Raw genomic sequence first — 27,500 nt, 5'->3', positions numbered from 1 at the left:
TGGATTCTGATTGGTCAGAAGGTGTTGAATTTTTTTTTATTATTTCTATAACAGCAGTTTTTTCCTCTCTATTTGTGTAAATCAGGTTTATTGCGTCACTCTGATCACTTAAAGGAACGCCGGGAACGCTGCATCGGGATGAAGGAGGAGATCGGAGAACCCGGAGAGGAAACGCACGCGGACACGGCGAGAACGCGCACAGACACTAACCCAAGCTCAGGACGGAACCGGAGAGGTAAATAATTCCTAAATGCAGAACTGAAAGGCATGACTTTATGATATTTACATATTATTTACAGTAAATATTCACTATATTTATTCACTTTATTCAGCTTTGACGTGACTAACGCAGACGTTCGGAGCTGCTGTAAAGCCAATCGGATCATTCACGTCTACAAAACGCTACTTTAAGGGGCAGAGGAAAGAGGAACAGACCCGCGCCGTTATCTGCCTCGTTGCCATGGGGACGAGGAACAGTCAGAAATTAGGGAAACAGCACTTCAAAGGGAGAGTCATGTGATCAGAGGCAGCAGGATCGACACACACACACACACACACACACACACACACACACACGATGCTGCAGGGCAAAGCGGTAACATTCCTATAAACAAGGTCGTGTGTGTGTGTGTGTGTGTGTGAGAGAGAGAGAGAGTTAGTGTTTTTGTTTAGATAAAAGCATAAACACGGCTTAAAGGAAACGGCTTCGCTAAAAATCTACTGCAAATGAAGTCAATCAGCACAAGTGCTTTCGTTTTGTGACGAGCATTTCACCAAACCAAACTCTCTATCTATCTATACAGCTCTGTGCAAACGTCTTAGGAACGCTATTTTTATTTTTTTTTTTTTAGTACAAACTTTGTTATAGATGTTTATTTTCTGACTTCTACATTATGGATTCAGTACAAAAACATTTTAGATTCCAAACATTAGTTTTCCAGCACAAAATGAAACGTTACAGAAAAATGTTTGTATGTCAGTAAAGAAAGCAGCAGATTCCATAAGAGACACTTTTCAGATAAAAACATAATGAAGGCTGCTGGGTTTCGCTGCAGAAATAAGAAGCGAGTCGACAGTCAAAGTCTCCAGAAGAACTGTGGCTGCTTCTGCAAGATGCTCAGTAACACTTCCAGCTCATTTCCTTATAAAACTGCACACACTGCACCTCAGATACTGCTTTATTTATTTAAAGTGAAGGATCGTCACATTAAATACTGCCTTTGTTTCATTTATTACTGTTTACTGCTCTTTATAGGATTTTTTTAATGTAGAAACATTTAATTTCATTATTTTTGAAGGCGTCTTTACTCTACAGCATTTCTTTGCATGTGCCTGAGACTTTCACACAGAACTGTATACACCTGCTTTATTTAAAAATTAAGGTGACTTTCTCAATTAAATAATTTCCTAAAATAGTGCACTGAGGATCTCATGTTCGTTAAGCCGTTACATCGTACGATATTCAGCCTGAGTTTGCTGTCGCAGAAACAATCGCATCATCACGAAAGATCATTTCTGGTCGTGAGCAGACAGTGGAAGTTCTGTCAGAACATTTTCTCAGAGAGTGAACGCTGCTACGACGCTCGACTAAAATCCCTCGATAGAAGCACGGTGTCGGATTACACGAAACGCGCAGGACAGCTCCACATACGATAGTGGCGTTGACGAAACGCAAACGAAACCTACGAGATTTAAAAGAAGTGCGGTTTATTGAACTGAGCTAGAAGAAAGAACGTCACGTCTCATCACGGTTCTATCGCAACAGGACCGAAAGGGTCAGCCTCCAGGGGTATAGCTAGCTAAAGCTAGCTCATCGAGTTTATTTACCGTTACAACAACGTGAAACTATTTCGCGCTTTCGGCAGAACCTAGTCATTTTCTTTAATCGTATGATCTGACGTTGAGAACCTGCGTTATTGCAGTCTGTTATAGAAGAAATCTTCTGCCAAGATTTTATCGCGATCATCTCGTACAGTGTGATGAGTAATAATCGTTAAATAAATAAATAAATAAACAAATACATAGAAAAAAAGTGAGACTGCTGGAATCGTACGGAGTATAACCAGCGTTAAAGTGTTAAATTAGCTTCTAAACCAAAATCTGCCAAACGTGGTGAGATCGAGGCGAGCTAATTTCACGTTTTTAATATATGTTGAATTAGATTTACACGAAATAACATTCCAGCGTTCACAGCAATTCGGTTAAAGACGCGTATAATCGATTCCTTTTTTCTGTAGCTAGGAAACTCGTAATAATATCCAAGACCCAGAACCATCACCGTAAGTCGACTCAGATATCTTAATGTTACAGTCGTTGCTTAGTGACTTTAGTTTCCATGGTTACAGTGAAAGAAACTAAATTTGAGTTCATGCTGTAAACTAAAACGTCACTAAGCAACGACTCTTAACCCTGTGGCTGAACTTGTGGGCGTCTTTACAGCCATCGCTGCTTAAAGTCCCTGTTGTTTACAGATATTTATTTACTCGCGTGTTTTACAGAGCGACAGCGGCTAATCGCTGAGCTTGGTGTTTAGCTTGGTGTTTAGCTAACACACTCCGACAGCACGTCTCTGCAAAGCTAGCATGTTTATTCAGGAGCAAGTTTTCTTTCAGTCTTTTAAAAATCTGTTCACTTGGCTGATCGATCTTCTTCTACTTTCACTTCTGGGTTAATCAGGAAGAAAAACACATTTGAATTCGATTTACAGCTGAGGATTTTAATACTCTAAAACTGTTTCTCTTTAACTGGAGGTTCAGGAATAAAACACGGAGAGAAGAGTGCAAACAGAAACGTGCATGAACAAACGAATGAACAAATTAAATTCTGAAAAAAGAAAGAAAAAAAAAAAAAACAGAGAGAGATTTCAGAAAATGACTCCAACCTCCAGATCCTGTGTTGCCGTTTTCCCACACAGACGAGGACACACACGTAAACGAAACAGGTAAAGACACGTATTAATATACAGGAAACACACACACACACACACAACCACAATATAAATAAACACACACACACACTCTCTCTCTCTCTCTCTCTCTCTCACACACACACACGCACACACACACACACACACACACTCTCTCTCACACACACACACACACACACACACACACAAGTTACCAATCTGTTCTTTATCATTAAAGAAAAATGGAGCTGTACATCCACAACTTTAATACTGCAGGAGAGAGAGAGAGAGAGAGAGAGAGAGAGAGAGAGAGGGAGAGAGAACAACGGAGAGCGCTAGCAACAAAAGGCAGAGCGAGAGTGACAGAAAAAAGAGAATACAGTGAGAAAGAAAAGGAGAGAGAGAGAGAGAGTGACAGAACAGTGAAAAGGAATGACAAAGCAAGACAGAAATAGAGATAGACAGACAGAATGAAAGAGACTGAGCAAGAATGATGGAAAGAATGAGAGCAAGAGACAAGAAGAAAGAAAGAAGGCTAGGATGATGATGTGAGACTGAAAGAACAGACTGAGAGAATAAAGCAAGAGAGAAAGAGAGAGAGAGAGAGAGAGAGAGAGAGGGAGAGACTGACAGCCAGAAGAAACAACAGAGCGACTGATGGAGAAAGTGATAGAATGAGAGAGACGGAAAGAATGATTGATCAAGAGAGAGATAGAGCAAAGAATGACACAGAGATGGATGGAGCGAGAGGGACAGACGGAAAGAATGACTGACAGAAAAAAGGACAGACAGAGAGTGATGAATTGAGAGAGACAGAAAGAACAGTAAAAAAAAAAAGACCAAGAGAATGGTGCAATGAAAGAGGCTGAATGACAGACAGATGAAATGATGGAGTGAGAGCGACAGAAAGAATAAGAGACTGAGAGTATGATAAAGAGAGACAGAAAGAATGACAGACAGTGACAGAGCGAGAGACAGACAGACAGAGAGAAAGAGCAGAAACAAAAAGAAAGGAAATGACAGAGAGAGAGAGAGAGAGAGAGAGAGAGAGAGAGAGAAAGCCCCTAAATCAGCTCATCTATTATAAATGAGGGGACTCTTATAGCAAGAGGTGTGTGTGTGTGTGTGTGTGTGTGAGAGAGAGAGAGAGAATGTGTGTGTGTGTGTGAGAGAGAGAGAGAGAGAGAGAATGAGTGTGTGTGTGTGTGTGTGTATGTGTGTGTGTGTGTGTGTGTGTGTGTGTGTGAGAGAGAGAGAGAGAGAGAGAGAGAGAGAATGAGTGTGTGTGTGTGTGTGTGTGTGAGAGAGAGAGAATGTGTGTGTGTGTGTGTGTGTGTGAGAGAGAGAGAGAGAATGAGTGTGTGTGTGTGTGTGTGTGTGAGAGAGAGAGAGAATGAGTGTGTGTGTGTGTGTGTGTGTGTGTGAGAGAGAGAGAGAATGTGTGTGTGTGTGTGTGTGTGAGAGAGAGAGAGAATGAGTGTGTGTGTGTGTGTGTGTGTGTGTGTGTGTGTGTGTGTGTGTGACAGAAGCAGTATTCAGTGTCACTATAGAAACAAAGAAACAGTTCTCTAATTCCTCTTTGTTCACACACCTCACACTGCCATACTCTCTAACACACACACACACTAACACACACACTAACACACACACTAACACACACACTAACACACACACTAACACACTCTCTAACACACACACACTCTCTAACACACACACACTCTCTAACACACACACACTCTCTACCACACACACACACACACTCACACACACTCACACACACACACACACTCACACACTCACACACACAGATGGACAGTAAAGTTTTCTATAATCACAGTCCTGTTCTTATCCTGAACACTTCCTGTCTTCTAACACCATGTTCTCCTTTCATCCGTCATCAGATATCACACCCACCTGTCTCTCTCTCTCTCTCTCTCTCTCTCTCTCTCTCTCTCACACCCTTTGTCTTTGTCTCTCTCTCTCTCTCTCTCTCTCACTCACCCTTTGTCTTTCTTTCTCTCTCTCTCTCTCTCTCTCACACACTCACCCTTTGTCTTTCTGTCTCTCTCTCTCTCTCTTTCTCTCTCCCACGCTCTATGTCTCTCTCTGTCACCCTCTGTGTCTTTCTGTTTCTCGTCCTCTCTCTCTCCTCCTTCTGCTTGTGTCTCTCTCTTTTGTTCTGTCTCTCTCTCTCTGTCCCCCCTTTATGTCTCTCTCTTTCTTTCATCCTCTCTGTGCCACTCTCTATGTCCCACTCTCTCTCCTCCTCAGTCTCTCCTTCCCCATCTTTCTGTATCTCTCTCTCTGTCCATCTGTCTCTCTCTCCTCCTCAGTCTCTCCTGCCCCTGTCTTTCTTTCTCTGTCCATCTGTCTCTCTCTCTCCTCCTCAGTCTCTCCTTCCCCATCTTTCTGTATCTCTCTCTCTGTCCATCTGTCTCTCTCTCCTCCTCAGTCTCTCCTCCCCGTCTTTCTTTCTCTCTGTCTCTGTCCATCTGACTCTCTCCTCCTCAGTCTCTCCTCCCCGTCTTTTTCTTTCTTGCTTTCTTTCTCTCTCTCCATCTCTCTCTCCTCTTCAGTCTCTCCTTATACCCCATCTTTCTTGCTTTCTCTCTCTGTCCATCTGTCTCTCTCTCCTCCTCAGTCTCTCCTCCCCCTGTCTCTCTCCCTCTCTCCGTACCGTGTGGTTGGGGTTGGCGCTCTGTACGCGCAGCTCGGCGAGCACCCAGATGCTGTTGGTCAGTTTGAGGGACAGGTAGAGGAGCTCCTGGGCGTCGGCTGTGCGTCGGGCCACAGTGAACACGTTGCTGCCCTGCAGCTTGTTACAGACGGCGTCTGTGGGCGGAGAGAACAAAACACACGCCTTAAAACTACCGACTAACACTCTGTTTACCTTCGGGTTCTGCAGCCGTTAACTTCCTGCCAGACGGAGAGAAACTTCATGACCTCGTAGGACTTCATAATTCCGCTCTGATTGTTCAGCGTCTTTCACTCGTTTCAATTAAACTGCAGTGAGGAACAAGTACAACGTCCACTTCCTCTAATTAATCCTCTAATTATGAAGGTCACCATGCTGTCCTTACAGTTCAAACATATGCTGCTTAATCGCCTTTTCTTCTCCATGTTTGAGCTGGATTAGAGGGAGAGAATAAAAGTGTTGGAGTGGTAGAGCAAGAAACCGAGAGGAAGTAATAACCCTGTGTGTGTGTGTGTGTATCTATTCTGTCATGCAGAAGAACTTGAAGAAGAGAGTGTAGTGGCTCAGTCTGTGTTAGCTCTACTGAAAAAACTGTTAAAGCCTTCATTTGACCAATCAGAAATAATCAGTACAGCAAGCTCCGCCCCCACAGTTCCTGTTCTGGGTCCATGTCCCTGAAAACAGTTCTTCTGAGTTCCTCTTACAGGTCCTCTGTGTGTGTGTGTGTGTGTGTGTGTGTTTCCAGTGTTACCTGTGAAAGGTGTATATCCTCCCATCAACTCACCTGCACTGAGGTGACAGTCTTTTATCTGAAACTGAGTCTCACTGTCACTGGGAATGTCCTTCCAGGTACCCAGGAACAACTGACGATCTACAGAGAGAGAGAGAGAGGGAGAGAGAGAGAGAGAGAGAGAACAAAAGAGAGAAAAACAGAGAGAGTAAGAGAGAGAGAGAGACCAAGAATAAGAGAGTGACAGAGAATGACAGTGGGGGGGGAAGAGGAGGAGAGAGACAGAGAAGGAGAGAGAGAGAGACAGACAGAAAGACACAGACAAGGAGAGACAGACAGAGAGAGAGAGTGGGAAAGAAAAAGAGAAGGAGAACAAGAGAGAAAGACAGAGCATGTGTGTGAGAGAGAGAGAGAGAGAGAGAGAGAAGAACAACAGTTACAGAGAATGACAGAGTAAGAGAGAGAGGGAGAAACAGTGAGAAGGAGAGACAGATGGAGAGACAGATGGACAGAGAAGGAGAGAGACATAGACAAAGAAAGAGAGACAGAGACAGACAGAGAAGAAGAGAGACAGAAAGAGAGAAGAAGAGAGACAGACAGAGAAGAAGAGAGAGACAGAAAGAGAGAAGAAGAGAGAGACAGACAGAGAGAAGGAGAGAGACAGACAGAGAAGAAGAGAGAGACAGAAAGAGAGAAGAAGAGAGAGACAGAAAGAGAGAAGAAGAGAGAGACAGAAAGAGAGAAGGAGAGAGACAGACAGAGAAGAAGAGAGAGACAGAAAGAGAGAAGGAGAGAGACAGACAGAGAAGAAGAGAGAGACAGAAAGAGAGAAGAAGAGAGACAGACAGAGAAGAAGAGAGAGTCAGAAAGAGAGAAGGAGAGACACAGAAAGAGAGAAGGAGAGACAGACAGAGAAGAAGAGAGACAGAAAGACAGAAGGAGAGAGACAGACAGAGAAGAAGAGAGAGACAGAAAGACAGAAGAAGAGAGAGAGAGAGAGAGAGAGAGAGAGAGAGAATAATGAACAGGACATAAGGAGTGAGAACAGTTCTGTGTTCAGCAGCACTTCCCACAGAGACACACTCCAGCCTCCATTTGGAGGAACTACAGGAGGGTGGACATGGACACACACACACACACACACACACACACACACACACACACACACACACACACACACACTCTCTCTCTCTCTCTCTCTCTCTCTCTCTCTCTAGCATATACTACAGCTAACTGTTAGCAGAGGTGCAGTTTGGTCAGTGTGAGTAATGTGTGAGCGCTGATCTGCTGCGTATGAACACAGTAATGATCAGTCTGGTACTCAGCGCACACAACCAGTGATCATGATGATCATGTGATCACTGATCATGTGATCACCCACGATTAGCCCCGCCCACTTTACAGTAAGCATGAAATGAGATTAACATCAACCTGGCTTAAAGGTGAACGCTAACATGTTTGACAAAAACACAAAGATCTGAATGCAAACATGAATACGAACCACATGCTGTATCAGAATGCAGGACACACACACACACACACACACACACACACACACACACACTCTCACGCAAATCAGGAAACCACAAAGACCCAAGGACACGACGTAATATATTTCATCAGGCGACTGACGTCATCGCCATCTGAAGCTCCTCCGCTGACGCACGTTAGGTTTGAAGTGTCAGAGAGGAGACGGGCTCTTACTGCAGACGGACACACACACACACACACACACACACACACACACACACACACACTTACCCATCCTCCCATCCTCGACAAACAGCATGCTGATGGGGTACTGGCAGCTGAAGTAGAACACGTCAATATTATTCTTCACCGCTACCTGAGAGACGGAGACACAGCATCAAACACATCTGTGAGACTTCGATCCATTTTCAACTGCTGGATTAAATAGACATTAAATACGTAAAACATCATTAAACATCATTAATCTCTGTTAAAATGAAAGATCTAGAGACACACCGGTACACATTCATCAAACTTTCACAAAAGGAAAAACAGATTTAAATGTTGGAATGAACTGAACTGATCTCTGCGGCTTTAAGCTCGTAACGTTTCCTTTTCTCCTGCTTTGTATCCTGTACGAACCTTAATAACCTGCGGTCTGATTTCAGAGCAGAGCAACACAACATCGTTCTCTGAGGAATCTTATCTTCTCGTGTCCGTGCTGCTGAACAGATAAAGTCGTGAATGCCTTCGCTCAAAAAACAGCGTTGTGTTCAACACGTCACTCCGATGCTGTTCACCACGGAGCACATGTACGTGTACTTTATATCACTTTATTTACATTTCATAATAAATTACATTTATTTACAGTCGCGACTAAAACGAGTCCATTACCATAGTACTGATTCACTGATTCAGAGTCGATTACTGCTTCAGAGTCTATTACTATATTACTGATTCACTGATTCAGAGTCTATTACTATTACTGATTCACTGCTTCAGAGTCTATTACTGATTCAGAGTCTATTACTATATTACTGATCCACCAATTCAGAGTCGATTACTATTACTGATTCACTGATTCAGAGTCGATTACTATTACTGATTCACTGATTCAGAGTCTATTACTTATTCAGAGTCTATTACTATTACTGAACCACTGCTTCAGAATCTATTACTGCTTCAGAGTCTATTACTATATTACTGATTCACTGATTCAGAGTCTATTACTATTACTGAACCACTGCTTCAGAATCTATTACTGCTTCAGAGTCTATTACTATATTACTGATTCACTGATTCAGAGTCTATTACTATTACTGAACCACTGCTTCAGAATCTATTACTGCTTCAGAGTCTATTACTATATTACTGATTCACTGATTCAGAGTCTATTACTATTACTGATTCAGAGTCTATTACTATATTACTGATTCACTGATTCAGAGTCTATTACTGATTCAGCATCTATTACTATATTATTGATTCACCAATTCAGAGTCATTTACTATATTAGTGATCCATTGATTCAGAGTCTATTACTATTACTGATTCAGAGTCTATTACTGATTCAGAGTCTATTACTATATTACTGATTCACTGATTCAGAGTCTATTACTGATTCAGCATCTATTACTATATTATTGATTCACCAATTCAGAGTCATTTACTATATTAGTGATCCATTGATTCAGAGTCTATTACTATTACTGATTCAGAGTCTATTACTGATTCAGAGTCTATTACTATATCACTGATCCACTGATTCAGAGTCGATTACCATATTACTGATTCACTGATTCAGCATCTGTTACGATACTACTGATCCACTGATTCAGAACTGATTACTAGATTACTGAGAGCCTATTACTAGACTTCTGATCCACTGATTCAGACCTATTACTGATTCAGAGTCAACTACTATAGTACTGATTCAATGATTGAATTTATTACCATCACTGATTCACTGACTCAGAGTCTGTTGCTATTTGAAGTCTGAGTCAGTAAACCGATTCAGTTTGACTGACTCAGATCTCAAAATTTTACTGCTCATTTATTGATTCAGAGTCTTTTATTTCACTACTGATTCACTAATTCAGAACTACTACTATATTACTGATCCACTGACTCAGAGTCTCTAATCTTTACTGATTCTTTTTTCATTTATATGGAGTTAATTAATGTATTACTGACTCACTGATTCAGCACTTATACCGTCATTAATTATCCACTGAGCCTGTAATTTTACTGCTTCAGACTGATTCGGAGTCTGCAATTTCATTACTGATTCAGTCCATAACTACTAATGATCTATTAATTCAAAGACTTTTGTATCTGATTTACTGAATCAACATCTGACTTTGTTACTGATTCAGCCGAAGCTTCAGTTCAGTTCTGTTTTATTTGTGCAGCTTTATAGAAATTCAGGTCCAGATCCCTAAATTTATGCTGTTTATTTATTTATTTTTTTAACTTGTCTGATGTAGTAACGCGCCGGCGAGAGTGTGTTCGTATCGCGCGTCATAGGTAATGGAGTGTGTGTAAAGGTCATGAGCAGCATCCATTTGAGACCACGCTGCATAAACAAGGGAAAAAATATGAGCCGTGTACGGCTGGAGAGTTTCACGCTCTGAATAATTTATACTGGCAGCATGCGACACACACACACACACACACACACACACACACACACACACACACACACACACAGACACACACAGACACACACACACACACAGAGTCTATTCTGCTCCTTCAGCTGCTCTGACGAGCAGAATCACGATTAAATTAGATTCGATTTCTGTTTGCTGAAACACGGCTAAATTAATGCTGCGTTCGTGGAGACGAGCAAGAAGCAAGTTGTAATAACATCATTTCATTTCGTTTCGTTTCATATTTTCCTCTAGCAGCACATCCTGAAGTGCTTTATTCCTCTTACACCACAGCAGCTTTACATTTAATTTAGTTTAGTTAACATTTAGTTACATTTAATATTGTGGGAAATCCCTGAAGCGAGTTATTTCCTGTTCTCTCTTACGTTACAGCAGCTACAAACACTCGCTCCCTCACCTTTTTTTTCCCTCTCAAAAGAAAAAAGAAAAAAAAAATGCTGCTTGTCATGTTACAGAGAAACCACCGACAAAAAAACAAAAAAAACAAACGTAAACTCGTCTGTCCTGAAGATGTCAGAAAACTTGAAGTCACAGCTTCACCTCTGACACTGGAGACTCCTTCCATGAATGTTAAATAAATATCTCCTTACAGAAAACTCCACCGCATTAAAGATTGCGTTACGATTACGTTTTTTGATCTGTTTATTACGATTGGAGCGTCCGCCGTACAAGCTCCTATGAATGAGCTGTTACTATAGAAACGATAACATATTTGAAAAATGTATTTTAACCACTTCATTACAACAAGAAGACATCAATTAATGAGTTAAAACGAGGATTTCTGAGCGTTTTGTACGCATGTGCGTAGAGCGCAGTAGAGCGCCGGGGAAACAGAGCGAGTTATTTTGCGTCCAGAGCCAGCAAACTTCCCACTACACTGAGAACTCCAGAACTTTCTAATCCTGTGTGTGTGATCTGTGTGTCTCTCTAAAGCCACTACCTCAGGGCTAAAAGCTCAGAGCGTCAGGGAGCAGCAAAACCCCGAGCTCTTAATGTTCAGCTCACTTTAAACAAACTCTTCCACAAAGTGACTGCGGTTCTGCTGTGGGAGGAGCTCGCGGACTGATCGATCAGGAGGAGAGGAAATTCATCTCAGAGATATAATAACTGTACAAACACTGAGGAGGAAGAAGAAAGAGAGAATAACGCTCTAGAGAGAGAGAGAGAGATAGTCTGAAAGAGAGAGAGAGAGGCAGAGAGAGTCTGAAAGAGAGAGAGAGAGAGAGAGAGGCAGAGAGAGTCTGAAAGAGAGAGAGAGAGAGAGAGAGAGAGAGGCAGAGAGAGTCTGAAAGAGAGAGAGAGAGAGAGAGAGAGAGGCAGAGAGAGTCTGAAAGAGAGAGAGAGAGGCAGAGAGAGAGTCTGAAAGAGAGAGGCAGAGAGGTAGAGAGAGAGAGTGAAAGAGATAGGCAGAGAGGCAGAGAGAGAGTCTGAAAGAGAGAGGCAGAGAGAGAGTCTGAAAGAGAGAGGCAGAGAGAGAGTCTGAAAGAGAGAGGCAGAGAGGCAGAGAGAGAGCGTGAAAGAGAGAAGCAGAGAGAGAGAGTGAAAGAGAGGCAGAGAGGCAGAGAGAGAGTCTGAAAGAGAGAGGCAGAGAGGCAGAGAGAGAGGGGGCAGAGAGAGAGTCTGAAAGAGAGAGAGGGGGCAGAGAGAGAGTCTGAAAGAGAGAGAGGGGGCAGAGAGAGAGTCTGAAAGAGAGAGGCAGAGAGAGAGAGGGGGCAGAGAAAGAGTCTGAAAGAGAGAGGCAGAGAGAGAGAGGGGGCAGAGAGAGAGTCTGAAAGAGAGAGTCTGAAAGAGAGAGGCAGAGAGAGAGGGGGCAGAGAGAGAGTCTGAAAGAGAGGCAGAGAGAGAGAGGGGGCAGAGAGAGAGTCTGAAAGAGAGAGTCTGAAAGAGAGAGGCAGAGAGAGAGAGGGGGCAGAGAGAGAGTCTGAAAGAGAGAGGCAGAGAGAGAGAGGGGGCAGAGAAAGAGTCTGAAAGAGAGAGGCAGAGAGAGAGAGGGGGCAGAGAGAGAGTCTGAAAGAGAGAGGCAGAGAGAGAGAGGGGGCAGAGAGAGAGTCTGAAAGAGAGAGTCTGAAAGAGAGAGGCAGAGAGAGAGGGGGCAGAGAGAGAGTCTGAAAGAGAGGCAGAGAGAGAGAGGGGGCAGAGAGAGAGTCTGAAAGAGAGGCAGAGAGAGAGAGGGGGCAGAGAGAGAGTCTGAAAGAGAGAGTCTGAAAGAGAGAGGCAGAGAGAGAGGGGGCAGAGAGAGAGTCTGAAAGAGAGGCAGAGAGAGAGAGGGGGCAGAGAGAGAGTCTGAAAGAGAGGCAGAGAGAGAGTCTAAAAGAGAGAGAGGAGCAGAGAAAGAAAGATAGAGAGAGAGAGAGAGAGAGAGACAGAGAGAGAGGAGGGGAGAGAGACAGATAGTCTGAAAGAGATAGAGCGAGAGAGGAGCAGAGAGTGAGATACTCTAATGGTGATGTGTAATGAGTGTGTAACGAGAGTGTGTGTGTGTGTGTGTGTGTGTGTGTGTGTGTTTATCTCCTCCCGGCAGCTGTGCAGTGTGAGTGACGTGTTGCTGCTCTAACACACTTTATTTTTAGAACAGCAGTCTACGAGAGCTGATGATGGACAAAATCACTCACGCATGTAGAACGTACACAAAGTGTATACTGAACAGAAAAACGTCTCTCTCACACACACACACACACACACACACACAAATAACTGGTACAAGTGATGAGCCAGTGCTACTCTGAGGAACCAAGCGTGAGGTGTGTTTTCTCAGACGAGTTAAAAACTAAAAAAAAATAAATCAGTCACGTTTAAGCTCTCACATGCTGGATAGATATTTTTCCTTCCTCTGAGCTTCTAACATTAAAATAACTATAAACTCGTCCTCCATTTTGTGAAAAATATCGTTCTTCAGCTGTGTTTTTTTTGGGTTTTTTTTTGGACACACACCCTTAGACACCGAATCGTACACATTCATCACCACATCTCAAATAAATACACAAGTGTGAGTTTGATGAGGTGTGAAACGTTGTGGGAACGTTACCTGGAGGTTGTTCAGAGGTTCCATCTTCATGACCGGGCCGTTGGTGCTGAGCGGGAGGCTCACCTCCACCGTCTGATTGGGGCTGAGAGGAGTCAGGACCTGCAGAGGAGCAGCGGGAGCCAATCCGAAACTGCACACACACACACACACACACACACACACACACACACACACACACACACACACACAGAGAGAGAGAGAGAGAGAGAGAGAGAGAGAGAGAGAGAGAACATGGTTCTGTTAGTCGGAACCGGACGTCTTTCCTCACTCAAACACATTAGGGCCTTTCGCACCGCTTTAGTTCCAGAAGTAAATTTACGGTACTAAAAGTACTGGGCGATTTTGCGTGAACTATTTCGCAGTACCGTTTAAAGGGTTGCATTCGCACCGACAGCGGGCACTAGGAAGTGACGTAAGCCGGTCGACAGCGGCGTCATTTGTGCGCGGCGTTCAACAACGGAAACAAAGAAGAACAACGTAAACAACCGGAGGATGGAGGACGCTGTGATCGGAGCTGTGTGTTTGTCGTGTCTCGCGTCCATCTATCGCTGTTCTCCATACTTGTGGAATAAGTCGACACTACAGTATGTTTACACGGCGGTTTAAATCATGGCGGGTGAGGGCGATTTCCTATGCGTTTGGCCAATCAACGTCTACTTACGTCACGGATAGTACCAGTTGTTAGAGGTTAGACCCTGCTCCGGAGTAGGAGCTCATCTGGTTCTCGAAAAAGGCAGTCGGTACTAAAATCACACCCAGTTCCGGAGGTGCGAAAACGCTAAAAAGTGGGTAGTTCCACAATTAGTTCCGGTACTATGAAAAGGTTCCCGCAGTGCGAAAGACCCTTCTGATATGACGTAGACTGGGAAATGTCTAATGTCCCTCGTAGGAAGCTTGACATGGCCGACATTTTCACTGCTGATTTGCTCAAACTGTGTGAAGGAGTCTTCTAAGATGACGGACGCAGGAGAGCAAATAAAGAATAAAAAGAGTAATCGCTGTCTAATCAACATTACCATTAACATTACCTGTAATCTGTTAGATCGGATACTTCATCAGATCCACATTTCACACACACTGGCAATTTAAAGTGCTTTACAAATGAGCAAATAACAGAACAAAGAAAAATAAAAGATGAAAAAGGAAGCTAAAAGAACACAAGACTAAATAAATAAATAAAAAAGTAAATAAATAAAACCATATGTAAGGAAATCGTTCTGCCTTTTTTCTCTTGGGGCCGAAAAACCGAAAGTGACAAGTTTATTTTTTTAAACCATTTTCAGCCAGAATTTCAGCGCAAACCTAATCAATGTAAACTTAATTAAATGATGTTCGTTTTGTAAAATTATTAATGTAAGAAAGAGGAAGGAAGGAAAGGGGCGGGGCTTCCAGAGGATCCATTAATAATACTGGAGAGGTTAAAACACCTACGCAGCTGTCAATCATTCCAGATGTCATTTAGCTCTTCTGCTGATTTTGTTGCATTTTTCCCCCCTTGATCTTCTCCCTAATTAAGTCTTGGCTTGACTGTGAGTTCAAGTCCTCCTGGGAAGTTCGTATTTACGAGTTGGGAAGTCGCAATTACGACATCAGGTGCGTTCAAGTCACTTTGGTCGGAGAAAGATGGCGGTGGACCTTCTCTTAATTAACTATGAAAAAAATACAGCACGGTTTTTTAACCTGACTTCTAGAAGATGAAGGACACAGAATCCTTCAGGTGCATCAGGTGTGTTTTGCTTTTTTATGTTTTTAATCACTTTATGAAGCCACTGTAAACTTTATCGTTACGTTATATCGTAACTGTAACACTATCGCGCTTCTTCTGAGACACGTGAAGCCGGCCGACCTCAGAGGAAACACACAGAGGAAACACACTCGGAGGAAACACACTCACTAAGAGGAAAGAGCTATCCGCCCTCTTCCGCATACATGAGGTCACAGATGCTGGCGATTGGCTAGCGTCGCAGTGATTGACAGGGGAAGAGAGAGAGATAGTATGCTCCGCCCACACAGAGAGCATGAGGGGACGGCTGTCGCGTTGCTGGGATTTGACCTCGCGATCTCCACGTTTGTGCAGCAGACACGCAGAAACGTCAGGACGAAGACGGAGTGATCTATTGATCAGGGTCGGTCTGGATTTGCTCGGATCGACAGAAAAGGTCTCTGAAAGGTCTTCATCTTCGTGACCTGTGGACCTGCAGAATAACGAGCTGAAGCGTAAATCACTCCAACGCCCCGGGACGCGACCTAGCGCACTTCTCACGGGCTCGTGTGTGAGCGGGAGACAGAACGGCTTCTAAATCTCACAGACTTATTCATGACAAAAAAAAAAAAAAAAAAAAAAAAACAAGCGAAAAGAAGAAGAGGAGCGTGAGAGAGGTGTGGAAATCATGTGTAACGGAGAGGAGAGCAGTGGTGTCCTTCATCTTCTGACTCTCACCTGTCCTTCTGACTCTCACCTGTCTTTCTGACTCTCACCTGTCCTTCAGAGTCTCACCTGTCCTTCGGACTCTCACCTGTCCTTCAGAGTCTCACCTGTCCTTCAGAGTCTCACCTGTCCTTCAGAGTCTCACCTGTCCTTCAGAGTCTCACCTGTCCTTCTGAGTCTCACTTCTGTGTCTCACCTGTCCTTCAGAGTCTCACCTGTCCTTCAGAGTCTCACCTGTCCTTCAGAGTCTCACTTCTGTGTCTCACCTGTCCTTCAGATTCTCACCTGTCCTTCTGACTCTCACCTGTTCTTCAGATTCTCACCTGACCTTCTGACTCTCACCTGTTCTTCAGAGTCTCACCTGTCCTTCGGACTCTCACCTGTTCTTCTGTGTCTCACCTGTTCTTCTGTGTCTCACCTGTTCTTGTTGAACTGGATGGCGAAGTCGGTCATGACGCTCATGGCCTTGTTGGTGAGAGACACGTCCATGTGGATCGCACCACCACGCCGAGCGAACGTTCCCGAGATCTCCAGCCCTTTAGCCTTCATCGCCGGCAGCCACACCTGCACAGCCACGGACCGACAAGGTTGTGGGCGGAGCTTTCATTATGAAGTCACATGATACAGAGTGTAAATATTACTGTGTGTTTGACAATGCACTTAATTATGTCCTAATGGGCGTGGCCTAATATTCTAATCAGCAGCTTGATTGACAGCCCTGTCTGAGACTCCGCCTATAAGTTAACCTTAATCAGGATTTATGTAGCAACCATCCGATTATAGAGTTACACAATAACTACGCTAGTAGGTTAGCTTTCGCTCGTTAGGTTAGCTTCCTTCTTTCGCTCGCTAGGTTAGCTTTCTTCTTTCGCTCGCTAGGTTAGCTTTCTTCTTTCGCTCGCTAGGTTAGCTTCCTTCTTTCGCTCGCTAGGTTAGCTTCCTTCTTTCGCTCGTTAGGTTAGCTTTCTTCTTTCGCTCGCTAGGCTAAGTTTTCTTCTTTCGCTCGTTTTAAAATTTTTATTTTCACACAGTCTTTAGTTTTAACGTCAGTTTAATTCTCAGTTTGAAGTGATGTTTCGTTCATTCCTATTAAGTTGCGTTTTATTAGAGATATTTGTTATTTATTCTGTTTAATATATTTTAATTTCGGTTTTTAGTATTTTCGTTGTGGAGACTGACTGAGAGTTTGTGTCTGATGTTTAAACAGGAGAATCATTTTTTTAAAAATCATTTAAACACTTTCACTCTCATTTTCCCCCGAAACTAAAACACATCATGCAATAAATAAACAAATAAATAAATAACAATATTTCCTGTGCGTTTTATTTCAGTTAGAAGCCAAAGCTACATTTCTAGTTCAGGTTTAGCCGAGTCTATAATCTGATCTAACAGATGTTCAGAGTCTCGGTTCTGATCCAACAGATGTTCAGAGTCTCGGTTCTGATCTAACAGACGTTCAGAGTCTCAGTTCTGATCTAACACATGTCCAGAGTCTTGGGTCTGATCTAACAGACGTTCAGAGTCTCAGTTCTGATCTAACAGATGTTCAGAGACTCAGTTCCGATCTAACAGATGTTCAGAGACTCAGTTCCGATCTAACAGATGTTCAGAGACTCAGTTCCGATCTAACAGATGTTCAGAGTCTCAGGTCTGATCTAACAGACGTTCAGAGTCTCAGTTCTGATCTAACAGACGTTCAGAGTCTCAGGTCCGATCTAACAGATGTTCTTTTTTTAAACTCCCTAAAGTCTGAGTGGATCAGGTGTGTTAGTTTAACGCCAGACCTAAACTCTGGAAGAGCGGTCAGCTTTCACGCTGCTCCTATAACTAACACACACACACACACACACACACACACACACACACACACACACACAGAGCCATCTCTAACAGACTCACCGCTTTGGACGGCACGTAGGCTCCTGTTGCCATGCCGACACCTCCACCCAGATCAAACAGGTCGCCAAGACCGCCTCCGACAGCCGGGGCACCGCCAAGACCCGCCGCCATTCCCACAGGAGCGCCCCCGAGACCCACGCCCACCTGTAGCCACACACACACACACACACACACACACACACACACACAGAGGAATTCATGACCCGTTTAGTTTCTTAAAGTCACCCTAAACATGTCATATTCAACAATAAACACACTCTCCATAGCTAATCATTTGTCTTCTGCCGTTTTAAAAGTCTAAGCAACAACCTCGGAGCGTCTCTACATCTTTATCCCCTCATTAGAAAATGCCAGAATTTATGAATATGCATGAATATTCACGAATATTCAAATTAGAATATTTCTTCCTAACATTGGCTATGAATTTACACAGCTAGTTAACTAGCGGTTTGAGCTCGTACGTAGCCCCGCCCCCTGAATGCAGGAAGCGTTAATTATTTAAACCGTTTAAACACCAGACTTTATCTCCTCGTAAAATATCTGGTAGAAAGAGACGTGATCACTTACCGCGGGACTGCCGCCGATGTCTCCACCCAGCTGTGGGAAAACACAGAGACGGAGGTTAGAGAGCGGCCGGAGGTTCTAGCGTACGATGACGTGGAGCTCAGGAGCGTGAAGGTGGCGAAACAGGAAGCAGTGAAATGACGACAGGAAGGAGGAATTGTAGAAGGTCTAACAGAGCGCTCTGATATCGACATGTTATCAGACGTCAGGACGCATCGCCGGCGTCGGCGTCAACCGCGACTACTTAGCAACCGGATAATATCTACGACTGTTGCTATGGTTACATCTCAGGTCGTGTTATTGCTTTGCGCTCTACGTAAATCTGAGTAAATCTATGTCATGTTTTTTTTTTTTTAAACATATTTTTCTACAGTGAAGAAGATCCAGGATGAGCTTAAAGTGTTGTTCGTGCTTGTTGTCATGGTTACACCGTGAAGGTATCAGCAGGTACATTTCCATGTTACAGATGTTTCTCTATGAGACAGTAACGCTCACGTGATAGCCAATCAAACACGATTTAGCGTAGCTGTGGAATTAGTGGTGTTTGGAGGCTAAAGAAGCAACACCTTCAGCTGCACAAGCGCTAGAGATTTATCATCTAAACATCTACAAGCAGCCGGGAAGCTGCTTCTACACACAGACACTAAACTACGAGAACAATCAGAGATGATTAATGAATCTCTACACACACCTCTCCCTCGCTATAGTCAGAGCGTGGAGCAGGAGACTGCACCTCCGCCCTGCAGCGTGAGCCCGACTGATGGAGGGAAAACACACAGAGAGAGAGAGAGAGAGAGAGAGAGAGAGAGAGAGAGAGAATGAGTGTGGTGAGGAGAAATGAAGAGAACGATGCAAAGCTTTAACGTGGAGGAGACGCGTCTGAGTGTTTGGCAAAAACTCCACATGCACATACAGCTCTGTGCAAAAGTCTTAGGAACGCTATTTTTCTTTTTTTTTTAGTACAAACTTTGTTATAGATGTTTATTTTCTGACTTCTACATTATTGATTCAGTACAAAACCATTTTAGATTCCAAACATTAGTTTTCCAGCACAAAATGAAACGTTACAGAAAAATGTTTGTATGTCAGTAAAGAAAGCAGCAGATTCCATAAGAGACACTTTTCAGATAAAAACATAATGAAGGCTGCTGGGTTTCGCTGCAGAAATAAGAAGCGAGTCGACAGTCAAAGTCTCCAGAAGAACTGTGGCTGCTTCTGCAAGATGCTCAGTAACACTTCCAGCTCATTTCCTTATAAACCTGCACACACTGCACCTCAGATACTGCTTTATTTATTTAAAGTGAAGGATCGTCACATTAAATATTGACTCTGTTTCATTTATTACTGTTTACTGCTCTTTATAGGATTTTTTTAAAATGTAGAAACATTTAATTTCATTATTTTTGAAGGCGTCTTTACTCTACAGCATACAGACTTTTGCACAGAACTGTGGATATATACACAGCATAAAGAGTCTAAATGAATTCGTGATTTAAAGAGAACAGAAATTTGCACCAAGAGCTAAGAAAATAAATCTAATCAATATTTCAATAAACGGCTGATTTTCTTTAATATTAATCTTTGAAGGTGGAGCCTGTTTTTTTCCCACTACTTTTATTTGACTTGAGCTTTTTCAGGACACTATAAGCTAATCACATTTTTTTTATTTTAATTTATAAAATTTTTTAGCATGTAAGGAATAACACACTTACAGAGCGTGGAGTTATATGAAAAGAACGCAGGCCGGGGTGGTGTGATGCGGCACAACGCGCAAGCCGAGTGCCGCTACCCCTCAGATGTGCGGTGTGGAGTGCGTTATTCTGCTTATACCGCAGTGATTTACCAATAATTATAAAGTTTAATTACTTAATGAGCGACACGTCACACATTTTAACAGTTTATAGATTTTTAGATTTAATGTTGTGGAACATTTGAGAGACAAGTTAGTTCCTGTTCTCACTGCGATAAACAGTCGTTCCCTCACCAGCCTCCCTCTCTCACTCTCACTCTCCCTCACTCTCTCACTCTCTCTCTCCCTGTCTCTCTCTCCCTCACTCTCCCTCACTCTCCCTCACTCTCCCTCACTCTCTCTCCCTCTCTCTCCCCCTCTCTCTCTCTCCCTCACTCTCTCTCCCTCTCTCTCTCCCTCTCTCTCTCCCTCCCACCCTATCTCCCTCTCGCACACTCTCTCTCTCCCTCCCTCTCTCCCTCTCCCTCCCTCCTCCTCTCTCTCTCTCCCTCCCTCTCTCCCTATCTCTCCCTCCCTCCCTCCCTCTCCCCCTCCCTCTCTCCCTCCCTCCCTATCTCTCTCTCTCTCCCTCCCTCCCTCCCTCTCTCCCTCTCCCTCCCTCCCTATCTCTCTCTCTCTCCCTCCCTCCCTCCCTCTCCCTCCCTCCCTCTCTCTCTCTCTCTCCCTCCCTCCCTATCTCTCTCTCTCTCCCTCCCTCTCTCCCTCCCTCCCTATCTCTCTCTCTCTCTCCCTCCCTATCTCTCTCTCTCCCTCCCTCCCTCTCTCCCTCCCTCTCTCCACCGAGAAAACGGAAAGTGTAACTGAGACTGAGACGCTTACAGCCGAGACTCCTTCCATAAACGTCACCACATCAACAATTATACGCTTGTGAAACGACACTTTAAAAAAAAAAAAAAAATCTGTTTATTATTGGTCTTAGTTTATGTGGAGCGTCCGCCCTGTGAATGAGCTGTTACTATGGAAACGATAACGTATTTGAGCTAGCGCATTAATATAAACCCGTCGTCGTGTTACAGACGGAAAATAACGCGCACCTTCTGACCAATCAGATTCGATCGTTGTGGTGTAAAGCATTTTTATAGATAATTATATTGTTTGTGTGGAAATCTGTCACTGCGGAAATAATAATAATTATTATTAGAATAATAGAGTTACAGTTACACTGATCAGAATTAGAGTCATTAGAATAATTATAAAGAGAACTAGAATAATCACAACAATAGAACTAGAAAAAGAGTTGAATTTAAACGTGTGGGTTTGTGCTGACGGTGAATATTAAATCAATCCAACACAGAAATTATATTCTTTTTTTTTTTTCCTCATTTCCCTCTAATGTTTAACAACAAATTCTCCTGACAGTCAGGGTTTTTTCCTTCAGGGTCAATAAGACTACGAAATCTGTTCTGGCTGCGTAATTGAAACATATTTTAAATAAACCGATAAAATTTTCATCCTCCGTCACGACTGCTGATGTGTGGATCTGTCTGGAAACGAACAGAACGCGCTAACAAACAAATAAACAAACAAACAAACAATAAACACGAGTCATAACTGCAGCTGCTTCAGTGATGAAAGAAATAAATCCCTCGTTTTCTGATCTACATCGGTGATGATGTCACTCATCTCACTGCTCTTTTATTTTAATCTTTTATCTGTGTGTCGGAAACCAATAAGAGTTCCAATAAGAGCTCTCTCTCTCTCTCTGTGTGTGTGTGTGCGTGTGTGTGTGTGTGTGTGTGGCTTTTCTCTCAGTAATTCATTACCGTTTCCGATTCGTCTCCCATCTGCAGGTGGAGCAGAGAAAAAAGTAGAAGGAAAAACAGACACAGAGTCAAACAGCAGGACAGGAGAGAGATCAAGAGGAGGAAAAGACACGAACCACACGTTTACTACAGGAACCGCGCACACACACACACACACGAACCGCACACACACACACACACACACACACAGGAACTGTATACACACACAAACAGGAACCGTATACACACACACACACACAGGAAGTGTAAGGTACTGATGAAGTTCCAGTTAGTTGGAAAATCGCTGGTATTCTGTGTGTCACTGCTGAGGTTGCGTAACGTTGTGTAACAGTGTTTAACGTGTAAAGGCGTGTAGCGGTGTGTAATAATGTGTAGCGGTGTGTAACGTTGTGTGACACTGTGTGACAGTGTGTAGCGGTGTGTAACGTTGTGTGACACTGTGTGACAGTGTGTAGCGGTGTGTAACGTTGTGTGACAGTGTGTAGCGGAGTGTAACGTTGTGTGACAGTGTGTAGCGGAGTGTAACGTTGTGTGACACTGTGTGACAGTGTGTAGTGGTGTGTAACGTTGTGTGACACTGTGTAGCGGTGTGTAACGTTGTGTGACACTGTGTGACAGTGTGTAGCGGTGTGTAACGTTGTGTGACACTGTGTGACAGTGTGTAGTGGTGTGTAACGTTGTGTGACACTGTGTAGCGGTGTGTAACGTTGTGTGACACTGTGTGACAGTGTGTAGCGGTGTGTAACGTTGTGTGACACTGTGTGACACTGTGTAGCGGTGTGTAACGTTGTGTGACACTGTGTGACAGTGTGTAGCGGTGTGTAAAGTTGTGTGACACTGTGTGACAGTGTGTAGCGGTGTGTAACGTTGTGTGACACTGTGTGACAGTGTGTAGCGGTGTGTAACGTTGTGTGACACTGTGTGACAGTGTGTAGCGGTGTGTAACGTTGTGTGACTCGAGCTGACTCGGGCTGAGGGAGTATTTACTCTCAGGATGCGGCTGTGTTTAGTGCCAGCTGCTGTAACTGCTGACTCCCATTTCACTGGATCAGTGTGCTGAAGTCACTTCCTGATGCACTGGCAAGCTACTGATTAGCACCACACACTCACAGCTCAGCTACTAGCACCTCAATAGAACCATCGATGGCTGCAGGGGCGAGTAGGACGGGGGCAGATAGGACAGGGGCAGATACGACGGGGGCGAGTAGGACGGGGGCGAGTAGGACAGGGGCAGATACGACAGGGGCGAGTAGGACGGGGGCGAGTAGGACGGGGGCAGATACGACGGGGGCAAGTAGGACAGGGGCAGATACGACGGGGGCAGATACGACGGGGGCGAGTAGGACGGGGGCGAGTAGGACAGGGGCGAGTAGGACGGGGGCAGATAGGACGGGGGCAGATAGGACGGGGGCAGATAGGACGGGGGCGAGTAGGACGGGGGCGAGTAGGACGGGGGCGAGTAGGACGGGGGCGAGTAGGACGGGGGCAGATACGACGGGGGCAGATAGGACGGGGGCAGATAGGACGGGGGCGAGTAGGACGGGGGCGAGTAGGACGGGGGCGAGTAGGACATGGCCACAAGATTTATCTAAAAAATAAAAGATGAAACGATCCAAACATCTGTCTGAAGATCAAACATAAAATCTATGATGAAAGGTGAAAAAAAAATCTATTTAACGATCAAAATATCTTCCAAAAAAATCTAAAGACATCCATCCAGAGATCAAAAGATGTGTTTAATATTAGCAAATTCACTAGTTTACTGGACTTTACTGGAACACAGAACTAATAAAATATATAGAATTATATATAGTGTTTATGGCGAAGGGAGAGGTCATGTGACCTGCCTGCTATCCGTATCTATATACAGTGTTTACGGCGAAGGGAGAGGTCATGTGACCTGCCTGCTATCCGTATCTATATACAGTGTTTATGGCGAAGGGAGAGGTCATGTGACCTGCCTGCTATCCGTATCTATATACAGTGTTTATGGCGAAGGGAGAGGTCATGTGACCTGCCTGCTATCCGTATCTATATACAGTGTCTATGGCGAAGGGAGAGGTCATGTGACCTGCCTGCTATCCGTATCTATATACAGTGTTTACGGCGAAGGGAGAGGTCATGTGACCTGCCTGCTATCCGTATCTATATACAGTGTTTATGGCGAAGGGAGAGGTCATGTGACCTGCCTGCTATCCGTATCTATATACAGTGTTTATGGCGAAGGGAGAGGTCATGTGACCTGCCTGCTATCCGTATCTATATACAGTGTTTATGGCGAAGGGAGAGGTCATGTGACCTGCCTGCTATCCGTATCTATATACAGTGTCTATGGCGAAGGGAGAGGTCATGTGACCTGCCTGCTATCCGTATCTATATACAGTGTTTACGGCGAAGGGAGAGGTCATGTGACCTGCCTGCTATCCGTATCTATATACAGTGTTTATGGCGAAGGGAGAGGTCATGTGACCTGCCTGCTATCCGTATCTATATACAGTGTTTATGGCGAAGGGAGAGGTCATGTGACCTGCCTGCTATCCGTATCTATATACAGTGTCTATGGCGAAGGGAGAGGTCATGTGACCTGCCTGCTATCCGTATCTATATACAGTGTTTACGGCGAAGGGAGAGGTCATGTGACCTGCCTGCTATCCGTATCTATATACAGTGTTTACGGCGAAGGGAGAGGTCATGTGACCTGCCTGCTATCCGTATCTATATACAGTGTTTATGGCGAAGGGAGAGGTCATGTGACCTGCCTGCTATCCGTATCTATATACAGTGTCTATGGCGAAGGGAGAGGTCATGTGACCTACCAGACTGTCCAGTCCTCCACCCAGCAGGTCGACGGCCCCCATCTGCATGGCAGGGGGCACGGAGGGCACGGTAGTGGTGGGCGGAGCCAGGTCCAGGTTAAGCAGGTCACCCAGGAGATCACCCTGGGATGGAATGACAGCGGGCGGAGCATCGGAGACTCCGCCCACTGACTGGCCGACATCCGGGCTTTCAGCGCTCTCACCACTGAGAGAGAGAGAGAGAGAGAGAGAGAGAAGGAAAACATATGTGATGCTTCCTGTTGTTTCTTTGTTAATATATTAAATTAGACGAGTGTGTATAAGTGTACTAGTGTGTGTGTGTGTGTGTGTGAGAGAGAGAGAGAGAGAGAGAGAGAGACTCACGAGCCGGTGCGGGCAGGAAGGCGTTTGTGCTGCACTCCTCGGCTGCCCTCGACGAAAGCGCTGGGCGGTTTGTGGTAGACGGAGGCCAGCGTGCCGATGTGGCAGATGAGCTCGTCCAGCAGCGTGGGCTCGATCAGATCCGTCTCCTCCGAGATCAGAGGCTTCTCGGCCAGCACCACCTCCTTCGCCGCCACCGGGTCGGTGGACAGCAGGCGCCAGTAGATGTATCCGCGGTCACGCAGGTCCGGGTTATCCGAGTCCTGACACGGAGCAGGCACAGAGATAAATGAGCGAGTGTGTGCGTCGTATCATACACTGTGCGACATCTACACCATAGAACACTGAGGTTTCTGGATTCTGATTGGTCAGAAGGTGTTGATTAGTTTTCCATAACAGCAGCTCTGACAGTAGCACAGGTTTATACTAATGCACTCATTCTGATACGTTAGCGTTTCTATAGCAACGGCTCATTCACAGGGACGTGCCCGTTGATACGGTGAATGAGATGCTTATGTAACATTTACGGAAGGAGTCTCCAGTGTCAGCGCTTTGTAACAGTCAGAGGTAAAGCTGTAACTGTTTTTTTTTTTGTAAGTTTTCTGACATCTTCAGGACAGAAGAGTTTATGATTTTTTTTGTGGTTTCTCAGTAACAACTATAACAACGTCGAACTGCGTTTTTCTTTTTTTTGTTTTATCTTTATCTTCAAGAGAAAAAAAAAGAGAGAGAGAAATGACTGCTTATGGCTGTTATAATGCAAATGAGAACTAAATGACTTCCACAACATTAACTGTGACTATAAACGGATAAAAAGTATGACGTGTCATTCTTTAATTAATAAAAAATGATAATTATTGGTAAGCTGCTGTGGTGTAAGAGGAATAAAACACTCAGGGACGTGCTGTTATAGGAAAATAATCATCTTCATTGTGGTTACAGTAACTCTGCTTCATCACACCACCCTGTCGCTGATCATTTTCCTCCAACGCCGAGTGACAGTCGTGCTGATAGACACCATCGTGTATGAAAATAAACGGCATTAAAATGATGGTTGTGTTGGGAGTAAATATTTATTTCGGAGGATTTTAGAGCTGTGAATTGTGCATAATGCTGTCTTTCATCGAGTTGTCTTTATTTCAGCTTTGAATATTGTTTAAAATCTGTGGCTTTAATCTGTTTACGATGCTGCTGTACGCTCTTTAATGCACATATAAATGCTCAGCATGGAAAAAGGAGACATGGAGGTAAAAATAAATAAATAAATAAATAAATAAATAAATAAAACCCTGCACCTTCGCCGGGTTTGATAAATTTCCCTGAAAGCTTAGAGGACGTGGAGAGGACACGTTTCTCTAAATAATGCATCAGCTGGCCTGCGAACAAACTCAGCTCTGTAATAACAGCGAAGGTAGCAATAAAAGCAGAGCCAAACATGCGGCGAGAACAAATCAGCTGCTGGAGGGCATGCGGCCTGCGCTGGAGCTACGGGAGGAGGTTTTATTACAGCCTGAGAGGAACGCCGGCTCTTCATCCGAGAGCTAATAAAGCCACAGTGCGAATACGATGACTAAAGCAAAGTCTCCCAACAGGAAGGCGGTGCTTCATCATCTCCTCACTCCACCTCAGGAACGGAGTAACACACCGAACTGATTAAAGTTATTAAAACGACCAGGATGCTGAAGGATTTAATCCGTCTTCATCATGTGTGTGTGTGTGTGTGTGATGAGGCAGAATTACTGTTACTGTGTGATATACATCAATAATATATTGTAATATTGTTGAATAAAATATTACGCACTCTAATAATCTAAACGTGGTTTCTCTGGATGTGTCACACTAACATTTCAAAACATTAGCGCAGAAAATTCGATGTTTCTAATATTAATTTGTAAAGTGAGTGAAAGAAACATAAGAGGAGGCTGTTGAGTTTCTCTCCTGACCCGTTTTGTTTGAGAAAGCTGTGGAACGCTCGTCATGGCTCGTCAGCGCTCGGATGAGATGAGGCTGAACTCGACGTTACTTCGTCGAGACATTGAGACAACAGTCTCATGTTCTGCGTTTTCTTCCGTCTTCTTCAGAGGACGACCAAATCCAGAACTTTTATTTGTGTGAGATTTAGAGACGGGCCAAATGGGCTATGACTCCTGCTTTCAAACACGTCTCGATGACGTACATCACCGCTCTAACCTCGTGGTAAAAACGCTCATCATTCGTACGGCTGCGTTCACAGTGAGGACCTTTACAATAACAGCCACGTTTTAGCGACTGTGTTGGTGTCAGCTGACGTTAGACGCTGCCAAATAAATAAATAAATAAATAAATAAATGTTTAATAATCCAGTAAGCCCATTTTGCACTTACTCTTGTTCTCCCACGCACTCTGAGAACTTCCATGGGGTCACGAGCTTTTGGTTATGCGGC

General features: G+C 44.1%; 1 protein-coding gene across 3 annotated transcripts in view; it reads right to left on the bottom strand.

Moving 5' to 3' along the window:
- ap1b1 (adaptor related protein complex 1 subunit beta 1) overlaps positions 1-27,500 on the bottom strand; it is a 54,939-nt gene that overhangs the window by 6,630 nt on the left and 20,809 nt on the right. For 2 of the 3 annotated variants that reach the window (XM_053228945.1, XM_034298942.2), the window contains exons 13-22: positions 25,081-25,340; positions 24,718-24,922; positions 21,902-21,922; positions 18,392-18,421; positions 17,825-17,968; positions 16,344-16,489; positions 13,498-13,627; positions 8,092-8,176; positions 6,385-6,471; positions 5,583-5,737 (exon numbers count right to left, since the gene is read on the bottom strand). In XM_053228945.1, the coding sequence (XP_053084920.1) occupies positions 5,583-5,737; positions 6,385-6,471; positions 8,092-8,176; positions 13,498-13,627; positions 16,344-16,489; positions 17,825-17,968; positions 18,392-18,421; positions 21,902-21,922; positions 24,718-24,922; positions 25,081-25,340 (1,263 nt within the window). The remainder of the gene's footprint in view (positions 1-5,582; positions 5,738-6,384; positions 6,472-8,091; positions 8,177-13,497; positions 13,628-16,343; positions 16,490-17,824; positions 17,969-18,391; positions 18,422-21,901; positions 21,923-24,717; positions 24,923-25,080; positions 25,341-27,500) is intronic. The other variant, XM_034298944.2, reaches the window with a different exon arrangement.

This window comes from Pangasianodon hypophthalmus, chromosome 24 (assembly GCF_027358585.1).
Source record: "Pangasianodon hypophthalmus isolate fPanHyp1 chromosome 24, fPanHyp1.pri, whole genome shotgun sequence".
Lineage (NCBI taxonomy): Eukaryota > Metazoa > Chordata > Actinopteri > Siluriformes > Pangasiidae > Pangasianodon > Pangasianodon hypophthalmus.
Note: the sequence above shows the minus strand (reverse complement) of the source record. Positions and strands in the feature narration are given on the sequence as shown.